Source organism: Anomaloglossus baeobatrachus, chromosome 1 (assembly GCF_048569485.1).
Source record: "Anomaloglossus baeobatrachus isolate aAnoBae1 chromosome 1, aAnoBae1.hap1, whole genome shotgun sequence".
NCBI lineage: Eukaryota > Metazoa > Chordata > Amphibia > Anura > Aromobatidae > Anomaloglossus > Anomaloglossus baeobatrachus.
Genome location: NC_134353.1, coordinates 965270168 through 965289980, shown reverse-complemented (window position 1 = coordinate 965289980; position 19813 = coordinate 965270168). Strand labels below are relative to the sequence as shown.

At 44.9% G+C, this 19813-nt stretch overlaps 1 protein-coding gene across 1 annotated transcript in view; it reads right to left on the bottom strand.

The window, feature by feature from the left end:
- Nucleotides 1–433: 433 nt before the first annotated feature.
- LOC142262697 (uncharacterized) overlaps nt 434–19813 on the bottom strand; it is a 34673-nt gene continuing 15293 nt past the window's right edge. Inside the window, exons 2-9 of the mRNA XM_075332189.1 lie at nt 14369–14524; nt 13967–14170; nt 11012–11160; nt 5141–5198; nt 4976–5070; nt 4824–4900; nt 1762–1908; nt 434–1627 (exon numbers count right to left, since the gene is read on the bottom strand). Of these exons, the coding sequence (XP_075188304.1) occupies nt 706–1627; nt 1762–1908; nt 4824–4900; nt 4976–5070; nt 5141–5198; nt 11012–11160; nt 13967–14170; nt 14369–14524 (1808 nt within the window). The 3' untranslated portion in view covers nt 434–705. The remainder of the gene's footprint in view (nt 1628–1761; nt 1909–4823; nt 4901–4975; nt 5071–5140; nt 5199–11011; nt 11161–13966; nt 14171–14368; nt 14525–19813) is intronic.

The window sequence follows — 19813 nt, the reverse complement described above, 5'->3', positions numbered from 1 at the left end:
CTGTAGCTCAGGTGAGAGCTTCGTACTTCAGCATGGCTTGTCTGCAGCTGTCATGATTCATGAACTGAACCGCAATCGCCGTGAAAGCAGTCAGCGCTTGCGGTATAGTCTTGCAAAACTTGACTTCAGTTGCGGCTGCTCAGCGGAGCTCGGGTGAGAACTCCAGATTGCAATGTATGTAACTTTTCAGGTCCTCACCCAGTTTGTGTCTTGATTAAACAAGATTGATGCTGATGTTGATTATTGATGTATATTGTCATTAAAGAATATCTTTTTCAGTAATGTAATTTTTTGGTATGTTGCAAGAAAACAATTCAATTGACAAATATGTATGTGTTGGTTGGTGGAGGAAAAAATAAACAGAATTTTTCTTGGAATTAAATTTAATTAAAATATTTTTTGGGCAAAAAGGAATTCAAGCAATTTTGTCCATATATTACCTTAAGCTAAAAAACAAATACATATTGCAAAATGTATATACATAACACACTATCAGATGAAGGGTACAGCAGATGTCCCATTGCTGTCTGCAGATCTGGCTGCACATCACATGCACAGACTGTCTGTGGCAAATCACGTACAAAAACGTCCCCTTTTCATCGGTAGTGTCCACGTGACCAACGGGTCTGGAGGATCCCTCTAGCCATCACACGGGTCCGGATCCGAGCTGCGCCGGCTGCTGGCACAGGGGCGTCACATTTGCCATTAACCTTGTCCCATGGGTGTCTGCTGATCCGGCTGCACATCACCGACACAGGAGTATTGCCAGTGCACGGCACCTTCTGGACTCATGAAGTAGTCAGTGAAGGATTCTCGCACCAACACACCCGAGTTAGTTGGTCTTCCCGAAGACACGTTGAACACTGGATTAAATTCGGCCTGCTGTGTTTCCTCAACTTGCTGAGAGCTATACTCTCGAGCATAGTTGTGGAGAACACAACAGGCTTTAATCACCGTGTCAACGGTTTCTGTTTCTAACTGGATGGTTGTGTGTAGAATCCTCCACTGACTAGTCAGGATTCCAAAGGTGCACTCCACATATCTGCGTGCACGACTCAGCCTATAATTAAAAATCCTCCGCCGGGTATCCAGTCCCCTCCGTGGGTATGGGCGCAGCAGGTTTGGCAATAAAGGAAATGCCTCATCCGATACCATCACAAAGGGGAGTGGATCTGTGAAGCCCAGTAAAGGTTGTGGGGCTGGGAGCGTTACACAATCCTGGAGAACTTGCAGTCCAATCTGTGATGTTCGCAACACCCGAGAATCCCCCGTACTGCCATAAGCACCGACATCAATGGCAATAAATTTGTAATGTGCATCAGCCACCGCCATGAGGACCACCGAAAAATACTTCTTATAATTAAAGAAGAGTGATCCTGATCGCGGTGGCTTCTGCACTCTTACATGTTTGCCATCGACCGCACCTATGCAGTTGGGGAAGTTGGCCACAGTTTGAAAGCCCGCTGCAACCTGAAGCCAAGTCTCCTCGGTTGGGGAAGGCATCACCATGGGCTGCAATTTCTGCCAGATCACGCCACATGTGCACCTCACAATTTCAGAGATGGTTGATTTACCAACCCGAAATTGAAGGTGCAGGGATGTGTAGCTCTCTCCTGTGGCCAGAAATCTGCAAAATACAAAGAATTAGAAATAGACACAAATAGAAAGCATTGCATGCATGGAAATGAACTCTTCACATGATCAGAAATAAAATTTAAAAATAAAAATAAAAATTTGAAAGGATTTTTAAAAAATACTTACCGCAAGGTGATGAGCAGCCGCTCCTCAGCAGACACTGACCTCCTCATCCGGGTATCCGCATAACATAAATCAGAATGCACAATTGCTAATAGTCGATCGAAGGCGGGAATAGTCAAGCGACAAAAAGAAGTAAACTTTTCGGGAAATCTGGAAAAAAATAAATCAAAAAATGTGATACAGATAAATATGTAGACAGAGATAGATAAAGGATTTCTACAGACAGACAGAGGTAGAAGGATAGAATAATATAGATAGAAGGATATATTCATACAGAAAGAGATGGATAGATAATAAATAGATACAAAAAGATAAATGGATAGAGGGATGGATAGAGGGATGGATAGAGGGATGGATAGAGGGATGGATAGAGGGATGGATAGAGGGATGGATAGAGGGATGGATAGAGGGATGGATAGAGGGATGGATAGAGGGATGGATAGAGGGATGGATAGAGGGATGGATAGAGGGATGGATAGAGGGATGGATAGAGGGATGGATAGAGGGATGGATAGAGGGATGGATAGAGGGATGGATAGAGGGATGGATAGAAGGATATATTCATACAGAAAGAGATGGATAGATAGATAATACATAGATACAAAAAGATAGATGGAAGGGATAGATGGAAGGGATAGATGGAAGGGATAATTGATGGATAGAAGGGATAATTGATGGATAGATGGATGAATAGATAGTCAAAAAATAAACCTACCTTCGTAAATCTTGATAAAGGACCCTAAAATGTCTTTTTGTCTCCCGATCCACTAGAAGCGGATGAATCCACATTTTTTTTTTTTTGGCCTAAAAAAACTATTAATACCAAAAATTAGGTTTTTTTTATATGGCAAAAAAGGAAAATAAAAAAGCATACCTGTTCTCTACGGCGACGTAATAAAGTGACTACGGTCACTAAAAAGTTGAAAATGAGGCGTGTGGAGCTGTAAGGAGAGTGCATTGCTTGCCATCTTTCCTGAGGTAAATTGAGAACAAATACACCATAGAATATGGAGACTGATGAAGAAGGAAATGACATCAAATATAATTTTTTTTTCTGGCTTTTTTTTATTTTTCAACATGCTTTATTTATATCTAACTTTAGTTTACAGCCTGAAAAAACCGCAGGGACCAACCTGCGGCAAATCCGCATGCGTTTTTGCCGCGGATTTTTCTGCAGGTGCGGAGATCTTCCACTCCCAGAAGTTTCTCAAGAAATTTTCTTGAGAAACTTCACATTTCTAGTGCGCACAGAGCCATATTCTGACTGTAGCTTTGTACTTACTCTCGTATTATTTTGTCCTCGGCCTCCAGGGCTTCATTTAAGTGATGGAATATTTTAAATCTTTTTCGGCCTCGCACCTACAGAAAGGCGTGTGATGAAGTGTATGGAGGAGAATTAGGAATTTGTGCATAGATAGAAGAGCAGGACCTTACTCGTAGTATAAAGGTTTTATTTTGTGGCTCGGGCTTGGCCTTTTTCGTCGGCTCCGGCTTGGGCTCCTCCATGCTGGAAGCAGCTGAAATTCATAGATATCAAAATGTCAGTGAATAATTTGTTACATCACAACCTCAGGCTCAAACTCCTACCTCTTTTCTGGGTGACCGGCACAGCCTCGTCTGGAGGTGTCAATGACAGTTCAGAATCCTAGAGAATTTTTCCCCCCTCCCTTCTTCCCCTCCCCTCTTTTAAATAGGGGGATCTTTATAGTTTTTTGTGGGATGGAACTGTGTCCCTCGTGACTCCTTTGTGAACGGTCCCCCTGACACAATTGTAAGATCAACCTTTATGCATGAATTTGTATATGACCTTGATATACTATTTGGCTTATGCGGCCTTTTTCCCGTTGTAATTCTTATATGGAAAGAAAATATATATATTTATGTTTTCTGTTTACCTTGTACCTGTTGGTCAGTATACATTGGGTGGCTCTGAACGGATTCGTGATGTGGCTTGTGTTGCGTCTAGCCACCGCAAGGCTCCTGATGATGTGGGTGTGTCTGAGCGCGCGCTCCCTGACAGTTCTCCTTGGGTGTAGACACCTCACAGCCTCCGTTTACTTAATGCGCATGCCCGGTGACATCACTGGTAGATTTCTCCCGGAGTCTGCGCATTGGGGTTGGAGTGCTGTGTTCTGTTTTACATGAATACTGGAGGCTGTTTCACCGCGCGTGCGCCGCACTGACACGCGCGCATCACCTGGAGCTTAACTAATAACACATGGGTATTTAACATGGACAATTGGGGAATGAACGCACTTCCGCCCCTGCCTCCATCCTGCTGAAGAAGCGATAGCGACACGCGTCCGGGACTGGGAGCTGCATTCCTTCCCCCACTGTTTTGTGTCCGGTGCTCCTATCTTTGTCCACAATATGGGTAAGCCTTGAACTTGTTGCTTAGATTGACTGAATGATTTTACAGGATATGGCATTTACCCTGGACTATTTGGGAGCGGCATATATAAAAAGCTAGTGGCAGCAGATCTCTCTGCAAGTATAAAATAAGACCTGGGATCTACTCATTCTGTCTGCCCTTTATAACAATATATATTTATGAGAGGTTGTATTATCCGGACACATACAAATACGGTTGTGGGGGGTGGATTTTAGGTAGAGGTCCTCCTTATACCTTTTGATTGATGAATTTTGTAATTTTATACTATTGTTTGTGTTTATATAGATATAGATATAGATATAGATAGATAGATAGATAGATAGATAGATAGATAGATAGATAGATAGATAGATAGATAGATAGATAGATAGATAGATAGATAGATAGATATAGAGAGAGAGATATTTAATAAAAATTGAATTTTATGGAAATTTGTACTCCGATGTGTGTGTGTGTTGTTTCTTGGACACATATTTTTTGAAGAATACTATAAGATGTCTTTACACAACCCAGTAACGGGAGCTCCAGAGGTCCCAGCCCCAATTCACACTTGTTACTCATCACTGTGCAATTACAGCCACAATTACCCCATCTGCACGGGATGATTTGTCAGGAGGGAGCAGCCTGACAATGATCCCATGTACAATTATTCTGACTGTAGCTTTGTACTTACACTCGTATTATTTTGTCCTCGGCCTCCAGGGCTTCATTTAAGTGATGGAATATTTTGAACCTTTTTCGGCCTCGCACCTACAGAAAGGAGTGTGATGAAGTGTATGGAGGAGAATTAGGAATTTGTGCATAGATAGAAGAGCAGGACCTTACTTTTAGTATAAAGGTTTCATTTTGTGGCTCGGGCTTGGCCTTTTTCGTCTGCTCCGGCGTGGCCTCCGGCTTCGGCTCCTCCATGCTGGAAGCAGCTGAAATTCATAGATATCAAAATGTCAGTGAATAATTTGTTACATCACAACCTCAGGTTCAAACTCCTACCTCTTTTCTGGGTGACCGGCACAGCCTCGTCTGGCAGGGTCAATGACAGTTCAGAATCCTAGAGAAAAAAAAAAAGAAAATTAACCCCTCAACGACCGCCGATACGCCTTTTAACGGCGACAAATTAGGGTACTTCTTCCGATCCGCCGCTTTTTAACGGCGGTCGGAAAAAAGGGTCTAGCGCCCCCCAGAGTCCCAAAATTTCCGGGGTCTCAGCTGCCGGGGGTAGCTGAGACCCTGGAGATCATGATTCGGGCCGGTTTTTCCGGTCCCCAGTCACGTGATGACGGTATACACCGTATACCGATCATCAAGTTATAGTAAATGACCGCGCCGGTAAAAAATGATTTATCTCCCATCTGGCATGATCATACATGCCAGAAGGGAGATAAATCTTTTTTCCGGTTCCCTCCGGTCCCTTCGGTATCCCTAAAGTGCCCCCCCCGACCCCCAACCCCCTCCCGAAAATCCAAGATGGCCGCGCGTACCGGCGAGCACAGCAGCGCGCCGGCCGCATTTACACTTTTCTTATGGTTTCTGTCGTATGTGCCATAACACATGCGACAGAAACCTGCTCCCTAGGCCCTACCGGGTCCCCCCCTATCCACCCGGTGTTCCCCGGTGTCATACATACTTGTCGGAGCGCTGATCCCCCGCGGCCCCCTCCTCCGGCTCCTTCACAGCAGACGCCGGTCACATGTGCAGAGCGCGGCTGTCAGCTTCCTGTGTTCAGGACGCTGGCTGCTGCTGCTGCTCGGCACACTGCAGCTGTGACCCAGGGAGGGTGGGTGCAGATTCTTTGCACCCACTCTCCTCAAATGGAGGGTCTGCAATACTAGAAAATGGGGGATACGTTCCCTGAACGTGTCCCCCATATTCTAGAAGGTCCAGAGTCGACGTGGGACGTCCAAATGGATTACAGCGGATTTTTTTTTTTCTTTTCTTTTCAATAAATTGGTCAATCAGGGAATGTTTTGGGGAGTGTTTTTTCAAATTTTTTTTTTTTTATTACTGTCAATTAGTTATGTCGGGTATCTGATAGACGCCGTGACATAACTATTTGCTGGGCTTGATGCCAGGTGACATTACACACCTGGTATCAACCCCATTTATTACCCCGTTTGCCAACGCACCAGGGTGCGGGATGAGCTGGGGCGAAGCGCCAGAATTGGCGCATCTAATGGATGCGCCACTTCTGGGGCGGCTGCGGCCTGCTATTTTTAGGCTGGGAAGAGTCCAATAACCATGGCTCTTCCCACCCTGAGAATACCAGACCCCAGCTGTCAGCTTCACCTTGGCTGGTGATCTAATTTGGGAGGACCCTACATTTGTGTTTTTTTTTTTTTAATTATTTATTTATAAATAATTAAAAAAAAAAACAGCTTGGGGAGCCCTCCAAATTGATCACCAGCCAAGGTGAAGCTGTCAGCTGTGGTTTGCAGGCTACAGCTGTCTGCTTTACCCTAGCTGGCTATCAAAAATAGGGGGGACCCCACGTCATTTATTTTAATTAATTATTTTTTTTCTTTTTGGGCTAAATACAAGGCTAGGCACCCTTTAGTGCCACATGAAAGGCACTAAAGGGCGCCAGCTTAGAATATGCAGTGGGGTGGGACGTTATATATGTTTGACATCTATCCATTCATCCATTGTAGCATTTTAGGCTGTGTGCCCACAATCAGGGTTTGCAGCGTTTGGGCCCAGAGTGTTTTCCCTGCGTCCATAACGCTGCGTTGTGCAGTAGAAGCACAGTTGAAGGATTTTTAGAAATCCCGTGCCCACTGTGCTTCTTTTCTCCGCAGCATAAACCGACCTGTGGTGCAGCTTCCCGAGCCTCAGCATGTCCATTTATGCTGCGGAGACGAGAGTGTTCTCTGCACGTAGAATAGAGCTAAAGTCCACAGCAGCCTGAACCCAAATCGTGGGCATGGGCAGCTGCGTTCTCCCGTGGACAACACTCACATCTCTGCAGGAAGGCTGACACTGTGTACTGGACGCCGTGTCGCTGGATCATGGCCACATAGCCTAAAAGTGAGAAATTTGTTGCTACAGCAACATTTTTGTGAAGTACCTGTGGATTCAAAATGCATACTATACTCCTGAATAAAATCCTTGAGGGGTCCAGTTTCCAAAATGGAGTCACTTGTGGGGGGTTTCTAATGTATAGGTACCCAAGAGGCCCTGCTAATGTGACATGGTGCGCGCAATTTATTTCAACTTTTCCAAAATTCAAATGGTGCTCCTTCCATTCCAAGCCCTCCCATTTATCCAAACAGAGGTTTTTGGCCACATGTGGGATATCCCTGTGCTCATAAGACATTGGATAACAACCTGTTGGGTCCACGGTTTGTTGTTGTCTCTTGAAAAAGTGAGAAATTTGATGCTGAAGCAACATTTTTGTGAAAAAAAATGAAAATTTTCAATATGGCAACCTAAGCTTATCAAATTCTGTGAAGTATTCGTGGATTCAAACTGCTCACTATACACCTAGATAAAAGCCTTGAGGTGTCTTGTTTCCAGAATGGAGTCACTTGTGGGGGACCGCCACTGTTTAGGCACCTCAGGGGCTCTCCAAATGCAACCTGGCGTCCGCTATTGATTCCAGCCAATTTTGCAGTCAAAAGGCACTCCTTCCCTTCCGAGCCCTGCCATGCGCCCAAACAGTTGATTTCCACCACATATAAGGTATCGCCAAACTCAGGAGAAATTGCACAATAAATGTTATGCTGAATTTTTTCCTTTTACTCTTGTAAAAAAAAAGCTACCTGATTGAAATAACAATTTTGTGGTAAAATTTTATTTTTTTTTTTTATGGCTCAACGTTATAAAATTCTGTGAAGCACCTGGGGGTTCAGGGTACTCACCAAACATCTAGATAAATTCCTTGAGGGGCCTAGTTTCCAAAATGGGGTCACTTGTGCGGGGTTTCTGCTGTTTAGGTACCTTAGGGGTCCTCCAAATGTGACATGGTGCCCGCAATCTTTTTCAGCCAAATTTCCTTTCCAAAATTCAAATATTGCTCCTTTCGTTCCAAGCCCTCCCATTTGTCCAAACAAAGGTTTCAGACCACATGTGAGGTATCACCGCGCTCATAAAAAAGTGGTTAACAAACCTTGAGGTCAAATTTTTGGAATTACCTCTTGAAAAAGTGAGAAAATTGATGCTAAAGCAACATTTTTGAGAAAATTATTAAAATTTTCAATATGACAACGTAACGTTAACAAAATCTGTGAAGTACCTGTGGATCTAAAATGCTCACTATACCCCTAGATAGGAGCCTTAAGGGGTCTAGTTTCCAAAATGGTGTCACTTGTGAGGGATTTCTTCTGTTTAGGTACCTTAGCGGACCTGTAAATGCAAGATGGTGCCCGCAATCTATTTCAGCCAAATTTTGCTTTCCAAAATTCAAATATTGCTCCTTCTGTTCCGAGCCCTCCCATTTGTCCAAACAGAGGTTTCTGACCACATGTGGGGTATCGGCGCGCTCATAAGAAAGTGGGGAACAAGTTTTGGGGTCCATTTTGTTGTTATTTCTTCTAAAAGTGAATAAATTTGGGTTAGAGCAACATTTTTAGGTAAAATTTAATTTTTGCTTTTTTTCATTCCACATTGCTTTTGTTCAAGCACCTGAAGGGTTAATAAACTTCTTGAATGTGGTTTTGAGTACTTTGGGGGGTGCAGTTTTTAGAATGGTGTCACTTTTGGGTATTTTCTGTCATCTAGGCCTATTGAAGTCACTTCAAATGTGATGTGGTCCCTAAAAAAATGGTTTTGTAAATTTTGATGTAAAAATGAGAAATCGCTGATAAACTTTGAACCCCTCTAACTTCCTAACAAAAAAAAATTTGGTTTCCAAAATTGTGCTGATGTAAAGTAGACAAGTGGGAAATGTTATTTATTAACTATTTTGTGTCACAGAAATCTCTGGTTTAACGGTATAAAAATTCAAAAGTTGAAAATTGCTAAATTTTCAAACTTTTTGCCAATATTCAATTTTTTTCATAAATAAACGCAAAAAATATTGTCCTAAATTTGGTACTAACATGAAGTCCAATATGTGACGAAAAAACAGTCTCAGAATCACCGGGATCCGTTGAAGCGTTCTAGAGTTATAACCTCATGAAGTCAGAATTGCAAAATTTGGTCTGGTCATTAAGGTGAAAATTAGCTCCGTCACTAAAGGGTTAAATATGCAGATGTTCCAAATAATGTTTATTGCAAAACTAATGATATAGAACACACAGATGTTATACATTTTTAATTAACCATCATATGATTGAAACCAAAACGTCTTTAAAATCAAAATAAAAACATTCATAATTTTTGAATTAAGCTTGTTTTCTAGTTAACTCCAGCTGAAAATAAACCAATCAGAAGGTAATTTTTAATTTTTTAAACAAAAAAACCTTTTGTTATGGTTATAGACATTTCTTGAACAATTAAAATATGACATTTAGAATGTCAATGGTTTATTGAAATTAACATTTTAAGCACAATATTGTTAGCCATATTAAGAGTTTTCAATATTTTTACCATTTGTTTAAATTTTTTGGTACCAAAAAAAAAAATTCCCCCAAACCAAAAAAACAAATGTACAACATAATGAGCTAGTCTATGTAGTCATCATGACTTACAACTGACTCTTGTGACAAATTGATATTTCCTTCTGGTTCAGAGGTTGTTTGGGTAACACAGGTAGTTGTTTGTGTCTTATTGACACATGTGACTAAATTTTGCATCAGGGCCAGATGTGGATTGTAACACATGAGGATGAGGCATACATGGGTTGGGTTATTTGTTGACCAATCATCAGTGGTGTTTGCATTTGGGGATGATGTGTGTATGTGAGTTGTGTAGGAAATTGTTGACCCTGTAGGAATGGTTGAGAAGAAGTTTGTCCAATGTAAAATGACTGTGGGTAGGTAGATATTTGGTTGAGTGTTGGTCTTGTTTGAATATTAGTGGGAGGAATGTATGTTTGTGCTTGTGATTGTTGTATGTAATTTTGTGGTAATGTTTGGCTTGCAGGTTGAGACATGTGTCATCATGTTGGTGCTTTAACCTGCAATCAAAGTTGATACAGATGTTTGGGGTATATTGATGACATTTGGGCCTCACTATTTTGAACAGTTTGATTGGCCAAGTTTGTTATACTAGAAGATGATGGCTGGTTGCTCAAATTTTGAGTTAGTAGTGGTGCTGCCACATCCAGACTTGAAGAATTGTAATTTGTTCGCCATTGTTCTATGGTTAATAGAACTTAGTTCGGCAAAGGTGTGGTTTGACATGCTGAAATTAGAGTGAGAATTGCTGCTCTAACACGTTCTTGGTGGTCTGATGATACTTTAGCAAGACCTGATGCTAATGAGCTACAAAAACGCTCAACGTCATTTTCAGGCATTAAAGAGTTCATTATGGACATGACACGAGTATCTATTATTTCAGGGAGTGACCTCATATCTTCTGGCTGTCTACGTGCCCGATATGTGCTAGGATTATAACGAGGTACAGAAGGAGAAATGGTTGATGGTGGAACATTAGTTGTAGTGGTTTGTGTAGTGCTTTGTGTCTGAGTCACTGTAGACTCGGCACCAGGCTCACTTGAGACATGATCAGTTTGGATATTTTCAGGGGTATGGCTTCCAGTTACGTTAGGATGTGGTGGGTCCACCTCGGATGCAGATGTGGCTGTTGCTGAATGTGCTGCAGATGGTTGGTCATCTGAATCATCCAAATTATCATCGGTTCTGGAATACAAATTGTATAAATTAGTGAAAAAGAAAATGTAATTTTTATATTTTGCATTACAAAGTGGATAAGAATACATTTATCATATGTTGGAAGAATAAAAAATAAAACTCAAATACTTACGGTTCCCTCCATTATTGGACGAAGTAAATCTAAATGATCAAAGTATACGTATTTCCTCTTCCGTGTGTTGGCTGATGTTGAGGGTATGAGATTGAATTCCCGCCTATATTGGTCCCTTGCTGATCTCCATCTCTGACGGACTAAGACAACTGTTAAGATTAAAATAAAATAAGTGTTACACGAAATTAAGTACATGCATACATTATTTGATAATGCAAAAGCTTTATAAAATTTAAAAAAAAAATACCCTAAGTGTTGTGACAATCAATATCGCAGATGCGTTCAGCAGAGAACGCACAGAGGCCTTATTTTTTTTTAAAACGAAAGCTGCATGTGCGATCTGGGCTTATCGCATCAGCGCTCTAGCGTGTCACATCTCTAATGTGATCGCTAGCAATGTCGCAGTGTTTGAAGAACCCATGATGGATAAAAAAAAATAAAAATTTAAAAACATTATACAAAGTAAAATATAAATCAATGCAAAATATTTATTTTTAAAAAAAGGACTTGCCAAATTGTGCACGTTTCCCCGGTGAACAGCGTGCCCAGCCATTGTTGGGGTATAGATCCTCAGCCACGACCTTCCATGTCCTCTCAACTGTAGCCCAGTATCCTTCCATCCTGGTGTCCCATAATGCAGGGTGTCTCTCGATGACCGAATTAATCCGCCGAGTGTCAACTCTTGGAGCCATGATATTTTAGGGATTTAAAGCAAATAATGTCTTGAAGGCTGCTGACAAATAGCCAAACACTGCTTTCCCCACTGTGTCCAGCCAGCACAATGAGTTTAGCACATGCACTTTTAAAATTACATGCACCTGGATCAAAAATTACAATCATTGCCATATTTGTAAAAAAAACGGACAACACTGAGATGCATCCGTGTCACGTACGTGTTCTCACGGACCCACAGGCTAACATTGGGTCCGTATGTGCGTGTTCCGTGCAGAAAACTGACAAGCATCCGTAACAAACGGGTACACAAACGTATCACGGACACACGGACCGTATGGAAAAACGAACGTGTAAACGCCAACATAGTATAACATTGGAGTACGTCTGTCCGTGTCTCCGGGACATACGGAAACGGACCAAATGATTTATTCTCCACATTTCATCAAACCGATCAGGAAAGTTCTAGAATATTCTGAATTTCTCCTCACATGTGGGAACGTCTTTCCATGATCTCAGTAGTTTCTTCTCTTCTGTGGCTTTTATCCGGTGTTTAGTGAATGATCCTCATGTCTCTTCCTCCATCGCTAGTCACCCGGTCGCCTTCAGCCGATACAGAAACTCTTACGTGTGGCGTTTTCCTCCCTAGTATTTTTTTATTTACATTTTTTTCTTTAAGGAACACTGCTTAGAAACAACTTTTTACATTTTATATTTTGCCTTTAAGCAAAACCGAAAACCATGAAGTTACATAGATCCAAAGATGCAGAGTTTGCGAATTTTGCTCAGAAAAGTGGTGATTTACACACGTAACCCTCGAGCGTCTCCACTTGTTGCTCCTCTGTGACTGCTCCAGGCTCTTGGTGGCGGCTGTAATTTGGATGACGGGGCTCTCTCTCAAATTTTGAGCACAATTGTTTTTCAAATGCAATTTTTATTTTTCAAATTAAAAATTGCTGACCGGAAACAGCCAGCGGGGTCACACAAGATCCCACCGCTGCATCAAATATGTCACAGGCCGGGGGGTGTCACTTAGATGCCATTCCGCTCAGATGTGACCCTGCCAATCTGTGACGCCACACCTTGCAGCCCCACCCTGACGTCTATAATATATTGGGACCACATGTTACGACCTCGTCACTTCCACCAACACGCAACGTTCTGTGCCCCCAAGGAGTACATAAGGTTCGCTGTGTACAATGTAGCACTGACCCTTCCTGTCCCAGCTGGCATGGGGCGTGGAACAGTCTGCCACCTAACCTCTGGCACAGCACCCAGCTTTCCCACAACCCTGACAGGAACTTTCCACTAGCCCCAGCAGAACAGAATTCTGCCGGTCCAGTACAGTGCAGTAGTCTGCCACCAGGTCCTCGTTAGATCTAGGCCTGGTCTTCTAGCAGGTTTATATATATATATTATATATGGCCAGAATCCAGCCCAGGTAGTGTATATAACTATGCCGAAATCAGACATAGGATTCGTGACTCGAGATAAAAGAAACCGCCGAAGATTAAATTCTATTTAGTCGCCTTATGGGCAAACTAGATAATACACTATATACAAGATGGGAGTTACAGAATGTTACACGTACAGTTACAGATAGGATAGGGTTACAAACAGATACACCAATGGATAAATTACCTTGTTCCTTATGAATGACTGGTGGTTGGCTAGCACAAGGGAGGCACTGTGGAGCCACAAGTTTCCTGGGACTTCTCCCACGTGGTATCACACGAGGCCACCCAGAGACCGCACAAGATATCCGCTCTGGTTTTTAAGAACCAATGTTTCTCCCCCCTCCATCCCCCTTCCCAAGTCCCCTCTCCCATCACCCTTATGACCGAAGATTGGGCTGGCCATGGGTGTGCCTCCTCCCTCCCATGGAAAATTATAGACTTTCAGTTTTCCTCATATCTCTGCCCTGGAGTATCCTACATGGAAGATATGAATATTCTATTTAATTGATGGCTACGCACATCTCACAATTTAGTGGAAATGTGTGATGTGTCTTGCTGTCGGGAATCAGAAAATATACCTGCTTAATTTGTGGGAGCAATGAACTCCCCTATATTTTAGTTCAATGACTGTCCAGTCTAGCAGAGCCTCTACCTGTTTTATTCTTTTCAGACTAGAAGCTTGTAGTTCTCCACCTACCTCCTGAGCAGGACAATTCACTCAGCAGGGAGCGCAGTGACTTTTTTGGCCTTAATGGAATTTTGTCACCTTGGCCATTTTCTGAGTAGATCAGAGAGGTGTGCAAATGGACAGTGACAGCTGACTGACCTTTGTCATAAGTCTCATATCTTTCAGAATATTCCTCACAATTGCATTCATTTTTTTTTACAGAGAAATCACTGCACTCACATTTTGAGTAATTTGAATCTTGATCCTGGAGCGGGTGATTTATGGAGGGTTTGTGCCGGGGACATGTCTGCCACAGACTTGATTTCTTGGGGTCAAGGTTTTTCCAGATATTTAGTTCCTTTTCTTAGAGAAGCAGATATGGCCAAATTTTACTGATGGGGAGAGGGGGAGTGGGGTTTGGGGTAAATGCACAAAAGCAATTTGCTCTGATTTCTGCAGTTTTGCTGCTTTGGGCTTTGGTTTGCTGTGGTTTGCAGTCTAGCAGCTGATAATGCATAAATTACTTCCTTCAGTGGCCAATAGCGCAGTACCACATCTTACTTAAACTCACAGGATACTGCTGGAAGTTGCCAGGTATTGAGTGCTGATGAGGATGCAGTAATTTCTCTTTATCCTGATCTTCACTTGCATTTGTCCCATCTGTTTCTGTAAATCCACCTGAATTTATGGTCTTATCTGTGTCAGATACAATGAACACTGTCAGGAAACAGACTGAAGTTACTTTTTGATCTATGATTTTTATCTTCTAGATTTGTCTGGTTTTGTCCCTTCAGATAATGTATTTAGTTGTGACTATCCTTGCCTCAGGCTCGCTCCTCCGGCCAGCAACTACTTTGTGGACGCAACCTGGGAGGCCCCGTAGTAAGTCCAGATCCCTGTATAGGGGTTAAAGGGTGAAGGCCGGGGTTCAACTGGAACCTGCTAGACAAAGTGGCTAGAGCAAAGTCTGTCCGAGGAGCCTTTTTTGAGCTGATGGCCTTTGACTGACATCCTTTAAAAGCATAATTGAACAGAATGGATCCCCAACCAGCTGCGGTTGATTATATGCGAGGCCTGGCCCAATTGATATTGCAGAACAGCTAGAATGCCATAATGTAAAGCCCAAGTTACTACAGAAGCTGCTTTGGACCATTTTAGAACAAAAGGTGACTTTCTTGACCAGTTTTTCAGTTGACTGTAAAGACCATATCCTATTGACGAGCGAGCGATCTCTACTCAATTGAATATCTGCGTGTATAAAAATGCTCCAGTTTCCCATTGACTTCCATTATACTCCGTACTAGAGAGACTCTGAATAGGACACAACGTCGAACTGAAGGCCACAAGTCGTTTCATGCACAGGTGGTTACTACTTGCTTATCCACGGGGCTCGCATTGCCTGTGGGGAAGCTGGATTACCTGCGCTGCATCAACACCAGCCCCGGAGGAGAGCCACATCTCGCAGCGGTGGACGATTCCTAGCCACGACCCACGGGTGGCGCTGCAAGGCATTCTCCATCCAACACTGCTCCTGGGAGAGGAAAAGTCGCAGGGAGGGTCGGCAGTCGAGGAGGCAGAGACCCCATTCGCCGCTAAAACTGGTGACATGCTTCCCAGGGACCCTTCACCCTCCTTCCACATCGGACACCTTGCACCTGTTGTCTTTACATGTAGCCGACGGAGCCTGGTCAGGCCAGTCACAGCAGCCCCATGAAACCACTGGCTCGGTGACGAGTAACCCCTGAGGCCCCGTGGGGCGCTACAACTCCCGTATATTGTCCGGATTTGTTACACTGCTTACAATCGGCGAGCTAGTCAACCTATCGAGTGCTTCATGAGCCGCTTTTAACGCATTATTTGTGGGAATGATCTGTGTTGTCATGGTGTAATGGTGAAGGGATCTACAATGCGGTTTATATTTATGGGTCTGTGATTTCAGACAGGTTGTCCCATGGTGTTTTGTGGTCACAGCTCTACCTGTGTCAGATACATGTGTAACGATACAGATACTATTTCTGTGCAGTCTTTATACACCTATATACCGTATTTTTCGGGTTATAAGACGCACTTTTCCTCCCAAAAAATTGGGAGGAAAATGAGGGGTGTGTCTTAAAATCCAAATATAGCTTTACCTGGGGGGCTTGTCTGTGCGGCGATCTGGTGCGGCCAAGTGCCTGTGCCTGTCGGTGCGGGCAGCAGCCGGGTGCCTGTCGGTGCGGGCGGCAGCCGGGTGCCTGTCGGTGCCGCTGCCTCTCTGTGCGGGTGGGCGGCTGTTCGGCAGGTTTCCCAGTGTGTACGCGGTCCCAGTTTCAAATGATGGCGCCGGGAGACAGCGCGTGCGCAGATGGAGCCCTTGGAGGAGAGTTCCATCTGCGCATGCGCCGCTCCAGGCACCATTTGAACTGGGACCGCATACACACGGACACTCACTGCACTGATCTGCTGCACCACTCGCCCGCTGCCTCCACGGACGCCGCCGCGCCTGCCTCCACGGACGCCGCCGCGCCTGCCTCCACGGACGCCGCCGCGCCTGCCTCCACGGACGCCGCCGCGCCTGCCTCCACGGACGCCGCCGCGCCTGCCTCCACGGACGCCACCGCACCTGCCTCCACGGACGCCGCCGCATGTGCCAGCAGAACCTCTGCCTCCTGTGACCCGCTTCACCACCACTGCTGCCCCCCTCCGGTAAGACAACACCGGAGTATAAGACGGACCCCATTTTTATTACTTTTTTTTACCTTTTTTATCTCTAAATTTGGGGTTCGTCTTATAATCCGGTCCGTCTTATAAATCGGAAAAATACGGTACCTGACAAGCGGTTTGGCCAGTTGCTTGCACTATATTAGTATCCCAAGATACTCGTGTACTCGGCCCGAGCACCGAGCCCAATGTTATCCTATGGGAGACCCGAGTATTTTTCTGAAATGACCCCCGGCAGCATGTAGAAACCCTAAAAATGTCACAAAAGTCTCAGAAGAGTGCTCAAATGACATGGCAACAGCATGGGGAAGACCCCTTGAAGCATTTATCACTCAAAAGTCACAGCTGTGAACAATTTTGTCCGCGTTTTACGCCATTTTTACGGACTCGCCAGAAAACCTTCCAAAATGACACCAAAATTAATTTTCATGGCGGAAATGTTAAGGGCACATACCCAATAGTGAGATAGAGCTGGTGTATGTTACTTTTGGAGATTACATGAAAGATTTTACGTGAAAACATTGTGTGGCACTCCGATGTCCCTGAGAAGAGACGTACATGAAGACCTCTTGAGTCTGTGCCCATTTTGAGGAAGTGAGTCTTTGTAGTATTTTCCTTTGCCAGGGCAGCCAAAAATTGAGAGGCTCCACATTGTCCCTGAATAGGGACGTGCATGAGGGCCTGTAAACCTGAAGTGCCCATTGTAAGAAAGTGGGTCTTTTGTAGTATAGCCCTTTGGCAGGGCAGCCAAAAATTGGGAGGCTCCACATTGTCCCTGGATAGAGACGTGCATGAGGGCCTCAAAACATTGTTCCCATTGCAAAGGAGTGGGTCTCCTGTCGTTGTAATGTCCATTCTGAAAGAATGGGCGAAAAAATTTACCACTGGGGGTATACCTGAAACAACGGCCTATCTATTGTAACTGTCATCATAGTGGCGCACGAGGAGAAGGAGGAGCAGTCCAGCGATTATCCAAAGTCCAGAAGTGTGTACCCATGGGTGAGTGGAGGTACATGGCAAATTCCCGTTACAAACGTTAAATTCCGCTCTCGTTTGGTGGTGTGGTGAAGTCTGGCCCAATCCAACCCTTGTTCATCTTGATCAGAGTCGGCCTGTCAGCATTTTCAGTTGACAGGCAGGTTCGTTTATCTGTAATGATTTCCACCTGCGGCACTAAAAACACGCTCTGACAAAACGCTATCGGCAGGGCAGGCCAGGACTTCCAAGGCGTAGAGAGCCAATTCATGCCACGTGTCCACCTTGGATACCCAATAATTGTAAGGCACAGAGGAATGTCGGAATACAGTTGTTCGATCTGCAAGGTACTCCTTGAGCATCTGGGCAAACTTAGGATTTCTTGTGGCACTACCCTGCACCTCAGGGGCTGTGGTACGTGAGGGGCTGAGAAAACTGTCCCACATCTTAAAGACTGTTCCCCTACCTCTGGCGGATTGGACTTGTGCCCCTCTCGGCTGTACGCCTTGGTTGTCCACTGATTCCTGACCTATGCCACTAGCATTTTGTGAGGGGAATGCTTGGCCTACTTCCGTGACTATGGCCTTCCGGAACTGCTGCATTTTGGCTGACCTCTCCGCCTCGGGAATAAGAGACATAAAGTTCTCCTTGTAGCGTGGGTCTAACAGTGTTACCAACCAGTAATGATTGTCGGCCAAGATGTTCTTAACGCGAGGGTCACGAGACAGGCAGCTTACCATAAAGTCAGCCATGTGCGCCAGACTCTTAACAGCCAGGACTTCAGTATCCTGACCAACACGATGACTGAACATGCTGTCCTCCTCCTCCTCCTCCTCCTCCTCCTCCTCCTCCTCCTCCTCCTCCTCCTCCTCCTCCTCATCTACCCTGTCCTCTGGCCAGCCACGCTGAACCGAGGATATGATTGGTGTGCATGTCATATCCTCAATTTGGCCGGAGAGTTGCTCCATGTCTTCATCCTCCTCCTAGTCATGGTCCTCCACTGCATGTTGTGATGAGACGAGGCTCGGCTGTGTGTTATCACCCACACCCACTACTGTTTCTTGCTCCAACTCATCGCGCTCCGCCTGCAATGCATCAGGTTTGTTTTTGAGCAGAGACCGTTTTAGAAGGCAGAGAAGCGGTATGGTGACGCTAATAGCGTCATCCCCACTCACCATCTTGGTGGAGTCCTCAAAGTTTTGGAGAATGGTACATAGGTCGGACATCCAACTCCACTCCTCAGGTGTTGTGTGGAGTTTGACCCATTTCCCGACGGCTTAGGTGATGCAGGTACTCAACAACTGCCCTCTTCTGCTCACATATCCTGACCAACATGTGCAGAGTTGAATTCCAACGCGTGGGGACATCAGACACCAGTCTGTGAGCCGGAAGATGCAAACGGCGCTGAAAGCCGGCAAGGCCGGCTGAAGCAGTAGGTGACTTTCGAAAATGTGCAGACAGGCGGCGAACGTTTTCCAGCAGATCAGACAGCTCTGGGTATTACTTTAGAAACTGCTGAACCACGAGGTTGAGCACATGGGCCACGCATGGAACATGTCAGCTGGCCTCGCCTCAAAGCCGCCACCAGGTTCCGGCCATTGTCACACACGACCTTTCCTGGCTTTAGGTTCAGAGGTGTGAGCCAGTGATCTGCCTGCTGTTTCAGAGCTGTCCACACCTCTTCTGTATTGTGGGGTTTGTCACGTATGCAGATTAGCTTCAGCACAGCCTGTTGCCGCTTCGCCGAGGCAGTGCTTCCAGCTTGGAACTGGTGTGGAGGGTAAAGTGGATGAGGATGCGCAGGAAGAGGATGAGGCTGAAGAGCATGACATTCCGGAGCTGTAGATTGTGGGTGAAACCCTGACTGAGGTAGGGCCTGCAAACCTTGGTGTGGGAAGGACGTGTTCAGTCCCTCGCTCAGACTGGGTCCCAGCTTCCACAATATTAACCCAGTGTGCCGTCAACGAGATGTAGCGGCCTTGCCCACAAGCACTTGTCCACGTGTCTGTGGTTAGGTGGACTTTGGCTGAAACAGCGTTGTTCAGGGCACGTGTGATGTTTTGTGACACGTGGTTATGCAATGCGGGGACGGCACACCGGGAGAAATAGTGGCGGCTGGGGACCGAGTAACGTGGGACAGCTGCCGCCATCAGGTCGCGGAATGCTTCTGTCTCCACCAGCCTAAAAGGCAACATTTCCAGCGCAAGCAGTCGCGAAATGTTAGCATTTAGAACTGTGGCATGTGGGGCGTTGGCAGTGTATTTGCGCCTGCGTTCAAAGGTTTGCTGAATGGATAACTGAACGCTACACTGGGACAAGGACATGCTTGAT